Source organism: Hesperophylax consimilis, chromosome 23, assembly GCF_061612785.1.
Source record: "Hesperophylax consimilis isolate HC1 chromosome 23, BYU_Hcon_1.0, whole genome shotgun sequence".
Classification (NCBI taxonomy): Eukaryota; Metazoa; Arthropoda; class Insecta; order Trichoptera; family Limnephilidae; genus Hesperophylax; species Hesperophylax consimilis.
In genome coordinates, this window is record NC_142858.1 from 918,286 (window position 1) to 925,548 (window position 7,263).

General features: G+C 35.7%; 1 protein-coding gene across 1 annotated transcript; it reads left to right on the plus strand.

Annotated features, from left to right (window-relative positions):
• The first annotated feature begins 822 nt into the window (after positions 1-822).
• On the plus strand, positions 823-5,136 carry LOC149412200 (uncharacterized). Its single transcript, XM_089645839.1, has 6 exons — positions 823-909; positions 1,490-1,606; positions 1,689-1,850; positions 2,068-2,280; positions 2,809-2,877; positions 3,588-5,136. The coding sequence occupies exons 1-5, from the start codon at positions 839-841 to the stop codon at positions 2,831-2,833; spliced, it is 588 nt and encodes a 195-aa protein (XP_089501965.1). The 5' UTR covers positions 823-838; the 3' UTR covers positions 2,834-2,877; positions 3,588-5,136.
• Positions 5,137-7,263: the final 2,127 nt, after the last annotated feature.

The following is a 7,263-nucleotide window of genomic DNA, read 5'->3' on the forward strand; positions in this document are numbered from 1 at the left end:
AAGTAGAATCGTGTATGGCTGCGATGCGCACTTCTTGCGATGAATCTTGCGACAATACATAAAGATAGCAGTCAATAAACATTTTGCGGTGAGAAACAAAATTATGTGCCTACGGCAACTTATTTTTTATAACTAAAAACATCAAAAATTTGTATGTATTGTACAGTAACGGTCTAATGGGGGGCTTAGCGTGACCATTGACGATATGTTAATTTTATTAGTAGTTTGTTTTTGAAAAAAATAACAAAAAAACATTAATGATTAGCTAGTTGTTTAAAAAAACTGAAATTATAACAAAACTTGAATAGAGCCTTCACAGAACTTTAAATTCAGCTTTGAAATTTAATGAATTGTTAAAATTTTGTAAAACAACCCGTCCTAAATAATTTCAGTAATAACTGGTGAAATCAATCGATAATGTCTCTTAACGCCTTGTATATTGCAATAAACAGTTTTGCCGCTCCATCCGAAAATAATGTAGTTGATATTAAATTCCAGCGCTACCCACATGTCGCAGTTACCCTTGCTCATTTGAAGCATAATACGAGTTCCCCCCGCTTTATGCTAGAAATCCATATAAGTTCTAATTCAGCACTGCATTCAATAACCACTGGAACGATTTCGGTCGAAAAATCGACCACTTTTATTTTTCTGCGATTGATATCGGTCCAAAAATGGACCGATTTTTCTACCATTCGTAAAATATTTATTGTAATTATTTAAAACGTTTATATGGCCAGCTACTTGTTTTATCGAATAGCAGATAATATATTCTCTTTGTCTATGAACTTATCCGTTGTCTTTGAAGTGTTATTTAACGAGTTTTCGCGGTTTTTTTATGGCGTCCTGTCAAAAACATAATTATAAATTTTCAACATTCACGAAATTTTGGACTCTTCCTAAAATGCCGTAAGTAATTAATTTATTGGGTTTTTAACGCATAATTATATATCTGTGTAATCATGATTGACTTATCTATCTTTGAAATGCGTTTTTAATTCGTTTGTTTGTATTATATTGTTTTGGTTGAAGTTTTTGTGTAAGATTACGTCAACTGAAGACGTCATCTGTTTTTGATTTACAATAATGTCTTAAATACTGCACTCGCGCATTTGAAATATAGATATTCCATCACAGTGATTCAAAACAAAGAGATATATATAAGTTTTATTTGAATTGGTTCATTATTAATACAGATATTTGCTAACCAATTATTTTAAGTCATATGTCAAAAAGTTGACTCTTTTTCACATGTAAAATGGTGTAAAGCCTTCGTCACACAATAAAAATTTAGTAATTTAGTTGTATAATTAATTAATTTGTTTACTTTTACCAAATTTGTGCAGAAACAGCTGTCGTCCAGGGAAAGGGATCACTCCACGACCCAATAATCATTTTCAAATTTTATATTAGTGCAATATTTAACAAAATTTAAACATTTTACATTTTACATTACTTACATTAAGTGTTTTCAATTTAAAATATATAGAGTGGTGCTGACTGCAAGAGGTGGCAGAGGAAGAAGGAGAGGTGGAGTACGAGCTGGTGCCGGACTACCTGCACGTGGACGTCAACGCAGAGCTGCAATTGCAGCCTCGTCTGGAGTGTTAGTATTTTTTAATGTTTTTTTATGAAAGTACTTTGCTGTGGCCGTTGAACTCATCATATATTTGTATTTATTTAAACAGCGACCCTGCTTTGCTACTGGTGCGAGAGGATCGCGTCAAGGCCCTAAAGGCTGTTAGGGCCCTGCCTGCTTCCTTCCGGCTAGAGCTGGAAAGCCGAAAATTCAAGAAGCAGGCGGCGCGCATTTTGCTCCCTACCGCACCTCCAAGAAAAACTAAACAAAAGTAAGCAATCGTATTTAGATGCTTGATACAATATTATTGTTTTTTCCTGACAGCGTTCCACTCTTACAGTGAGAGTTGGTAAGATCAGCGCTCTGTGCATTTGGCACATTCAGTGCATATTTTACAGAGTTCTAATTTTACTGTTTATTTACATACTGTACTTACTGTTTCACACGTGAATGAGAACAATTTATATGATTTATGTAAATGTTTTCAGAATTCCATCTCCGGAGAGAACAACGTGTCCCTTTTCACAAGGGACGCCTTCACCGTTGCCACGACCCGTACCACCACCGTGGATGTCCACACCCAATCAACGGCTCCCAATGCACCAATTATGCCTATCCGTGCAGCATCTATCGTGCCGGCTATCACAGCGAGCTGTGGGTGGACGTGCCATTCTACGAAAAATTGTCGGCGTTTGGGAACGGTGAGTTTATTTTTTTAAATGTCAAACCAGGGGCTCAATATAAAATCAATTATCTATATTTTATATTGATATCCCTAGCACAGTTTCACTGTTGGTATATTGGCAGGAAATAGGCATAGTACTTAAAAATTCCACATAACAAACATACAAAATGTATTGTTGTTATGACGTGGATGCATCATTACACATCTTTTTTTTCTGTAACGGGTATTGCAGAGTGAGAAATAAGACATGCCGAACTTCTTTGCGAGGATTACATTTGATTCACCGGCTTCTAAACGGTGTAATACAGCATTTTTTTCTTAAATTGAAAAAACACTTTCGCTTCACGGGACTCATTGTGTCGAGCTTCCTAGTCAAAAGCGAGGCTGTATTGGTAGTTGGTCACTTTAAACGGATACGTTTTCCTACTAAAAGCTATGAAACCTTACTAGAGTTTACATTATCGTCACTTAAAACAGTAGACCGTTAAATGCAAAGTCATTATATCCAAATTCTACTGTAAATTTGTGTTTTCTTTTATTTCAGAGTCAGACATGGGCAGAAACAGTAACGTGGACGAGGCAGCTGTACTAGAAGAGTCTGTACTTGGAAACCGTGAGTTATAAAACTAACTAACTTACCTTCACGCCATTTCGGTAGGCAGAGAGGATGAACCACCATGCAACTCGATCTTGGCACACACACTCTTTTCTTCATTCCATACCTACCTGACTGTGCTATTCTGACTCCTGACATTGCCCGCCTCAAGTATTTGATTAACTTTTTATTTATTTTTTTATATGAATACCTCACAAGAGCCTTTTTCATCAACCACAATTTAAATACTAACGCAGACCCGTGAAAAATCATTAGATATATATTTTTTTATGTGCTTACCGCACATGACTATCAATTGCTCCCAACCGTATGGAGCCAGTGAGACTATGGCATCCCCAATCGGGGTATGTTGTGAGGCTGAAGGTAGCGGGTAGGGGAAGGAGGTGTGGAAGAGGGAGGTGGAAAAGTTCCTGGCTATTCAGAACTGGTCACCAAACACGGCTAAAGCCATTTCAAGCAACGTTTCAATTCTGAATGGGGTCTTACACCAGGGCGATACTATGGGTATCTTCCACTCTGGAACGTGCCGCAAATATAACATATATTATTTTTAATGAATTTTGTGTGAAAATAACACTAATTATTCAAATATAATTTATTTGATTTGATCCCGCGACCATCGTATTGCGAGTCAAAAGCCGTACCAGAGGCAGTGGGTTATCGTAATATAGACACATTAAATTAATTTGGGTTTTCTGTTGTTTCAGAAATGGATATGGACAGATCGAGCGACGATATGACGAAGCGAGCGACGTCGACCACGAAGAGAGCGATGAGGATACCTTCTGCATGCCACCAATACCTTATCATAATATTATCAACGTTTCACCTAACTCCCATAGACTTTAGTAGACAAGACCAGGTAGATAGTGAGGCAATGCGTTCGATTCTGCCGCCTGAAGGTTACTCTTTCGATTGGTCTAATGATATCTTACGGGATAAGGGAGACTTTCACAGGCACGCCAAGACCAACTTTTAATAGCGACGAAATGGGCAAACCTTTCTTAAAATCTTTGATGCAGATTTCGTTGAACTGATCGCGAGAGAGACCAACAGGTATGCAGATCAATCAGACTTACAAACCTCAACTCGTACTAGACTATAACAAGGTAATGGGGGGGGTTGACCGAAAAGATCAGCTTTTGTCAGGCTTCCCCATTGAACGACAGCGAAACCTGGTCTGGTACAAGAAGCTTTTCAGGAGACTACTAAGCGTTTCGGTGCAGAATGCGTATATATTGTACCGCTCAAAGCTCCGCAAGGAAAATAAACGCATTTTGTACCGAAACTTCAGGAGTGAGGTTGCGGATGAACTCCTTCTGCTGTTCTGTCGTAGTCAAATTGACACGACTGTGCGGACCATTGGCCTAATAGCTGAAGGAAAGACTCTGCGACCTATCCTGAAAGGCAACCACTTCGTGGTCCGTAGCGGGAAAAAGGTGAAATGTGCGTGGTGCAGCATAAATAACATTTTCAAAAGGACCCTTACAAAGTGTGATGTGGCATTATGCTATGATTGCATGAAGCCATATCACACTACAATATAGATTTGCTGAGGGTTTTTTTTTATTTAATTTTTTTCTTTTTTGGTTTTTTAGTTATGAAATTAAAATTTATAAATTTAATTAAATTTGTTTGAACATCAATTATGATGGCCTGGATGGTTGGACTTAATCATTTCTTTCCGCATACTCACGTCTCATGTTATGTTGTCCTCAAAGGTTCTATATGATAAGGTTCGGTGGACATTTAATATGTATATTTCAATTCTGATCATTGAAATATGCATGAACAAATGCACAGGTATTCTAATTTTTCCCTGTTTATTGTACACATTAAATAACTCGTTTTATTTTTATGTCTTAATTATATTTTGTCAATTTTTCTGTAAAGAGGCTTTTCCAGATCTAGTCACTAAACATAACTTAGCCAATTCAAGCAATGTTCAATTCTGAATGGTGGTCCCTCACCAGAGCGATACTCAGAATCTCACTCTATAGCGAGGCACAATGATATTATTATGTATTGATTTTCTTAAATTATGAATAAACCAATAAACTGAATACATTTTTATTATGACAAAGTGTGTAAACAATGTTTAAATCAATATACTGCTCTTTCATTGTAACCATACAACTGTAATATTGATTTAAAAGGATATAAGGGCTTAATAAATAAATCAATTATTGGTTCCATCAATTATTTTCCATCCCCCATTTTTTTCGATACCTTTGCGTTTAGATATAAAATTATCACTATGATTTTATTTGCCATTCTACGGTCATACAAAGGTTTGATATATATATATATACAAATTTATCATCATTTTACATATTCCGATTTAACCTATGTAGATTGACCTTAAGGTAGCTGTCAGAAGTGATTTTTCGTCAAATATTGGTGAATTTCATCAACTTTCAAAGTATCCCCCTGAAATATTGGCAATGTTTATATCTATGATATATATCTCACTTTAAGCCTTATTTCCTCGTTTTGCACGTAATATAAAAACATGGTTACAAATCTCCAGTTCTAATTTACAATTATTTAAAAAGTAGCACCATGATTTTGACATCGTGAAATAGGCTCTCTGTATAATTCATCAAATGAATAAAATAAAGCCAACACGGCGACTATGCTTATTAATACTTGTAGACAGTTAATGTATCTTCCTAACGTTATACCAGTTTTTGTGGTAAATTTATTACATAGCATAATACAGTGATTTCAATTTTGACGCGTCACGCACTCAAATTTTACAAAATTATTTTCTGACCAAACTTTTGAAGAGATCTTAACATGCAAAAAAATATTTTTCTATTACATTCTTGCATCTGTGATTATCAAACAGGCCATAGAGAACATAAAAACGTAGAAAATATTCTATAAAGATTTTTAAAACTGCCACTGGCGGCAATTTCAAATCACAAAAACGCAAATTTCGCGCATTTATAAAGTTTAAGATTTTTTAATAATTTATCTATCAATTCTAAAAATATAGAATAATTATTAAAATATAGGTGAATTCATTGGCTGTATAGCACTACAATCAGTTTTATGTCTCCGTATTAAAATTCGGAGGTTTGATTTTTTTAATGTTGGCGGAAAATATTCAAAATCGTCGCCAAAAAACCGCGAGCAATCGGAGAAAAAAGTTTTTTGACGCGCGATCGTTCGAGTGGGTATTTATTTCTCTAGCGACAGTTTCATGCATACAAAGCATGGTAACATTTTTCCACGTGAATTGGCGGAGCAACTTGATCGAGTATTCTCTCGCGCGCAAAGTTTTCTCAGTCAATAAAAGTGGAATCGACGTGGAACCAACACTTTCTGTTTAGTTTCGTACCAATTAACACTTCATATTTGTGCTTTATTATTGTTCTGTTTCAGGTTCTTGTATCATTTTCTGTTGAAACCATGTGCATTATTTTTTCAATTTATATATATTTAGATATACCAAATTTCTAACACAACATCATCAAAAATACTAATTTAATTTTATCTGTTTGTAACTCTTGTTCAATGAAATCTAAAACTTGATTTATATTAAGTTAAATTAAATATACACATTTCACTTTCAACTTAAAAGTAAACATTAAAAATAAAAATCTAAATACGAATGTTTACTAACAACTTACGTTAGTACAGCTGGTCTTAAAAGCAAACACTTTTATATTTATTCTATTTACTGATGTCAGGCTATTGGGAAGGAGATTTTATGCGTGTACAGTGTACACCATTGTTTCTTTTACCACTTTCAGTCTTTGCTGAATGTATGGATTGTTTAGTATGTTGTTTTGTGTAATCATAATGTAATTGTGATGTTTTTATAAATGTTCGTGTGTATAAATTCATTTTGGATTTTGTAGATTAATACGCGTATGCAGTATTCGTACAATTTTCCGATATTCAGTAATTTCGTTTCTTTGTTTACTTTTTTTTGGGGTTATTTGTTTTTTTGTACAGAATTTCCCTGAGGGAAATAAACATCTTTGGAGATGCTGTGGGGAAGGTTTTTTGAGAAGAGGAAGGGGTGAACATGGGTCTCGAAGACACCCGTGTTCACTCGAAGATACCTTTGTTATAGGAGGAAGGGTACAGAGCCGACCTGTTCAACTCAAGAACGAGTCGGGGAAACAACCCGTTCTCATGTGACAAATTTCAACCATGTATAGGGGGATGTAGATAGGGGTATCTATAAAATGGTTTCAGGTGTTTTTCTCAGGTGTTTTGGGGCTCCAGATTATAAGTGGCTGCCAAATCAAACAGTGAGGCGCAGCTTTGCATAGGGTCAGCAATTGTGTACTATTGTGCGGTATCTACAGTACGCCCAGCTTCTGAGAGGTCAACTTGACTCTGGCTTCGATGGAGCCCCCGTGTCTG

Excerpts from the sequence above, each read along its gene's own strand:
- LOC149412200 (XM_089645839.1), top strand. The coding sequence starts at position 839 with ATGGCGTCCTGTCAAAAACATAATTATAAATTTTCAACATTCACGAAA. Across the intron at positions 1,607-1,688 it reads ATTGCAGCCTCGTCTGGAGT|CGACCCTGCTTTGCTACTGG; the intron begins GTTAGTATTTTT and ends TTATTTAAACAG. Across the intron at positions 2,281-2,808 it reads ATTGTCGGCGTTTGGGAACG|AGTCAGACATGGGCAGAAAC; the intron begins GTGAGTTTATTT and ends CTTTTATTTCAG.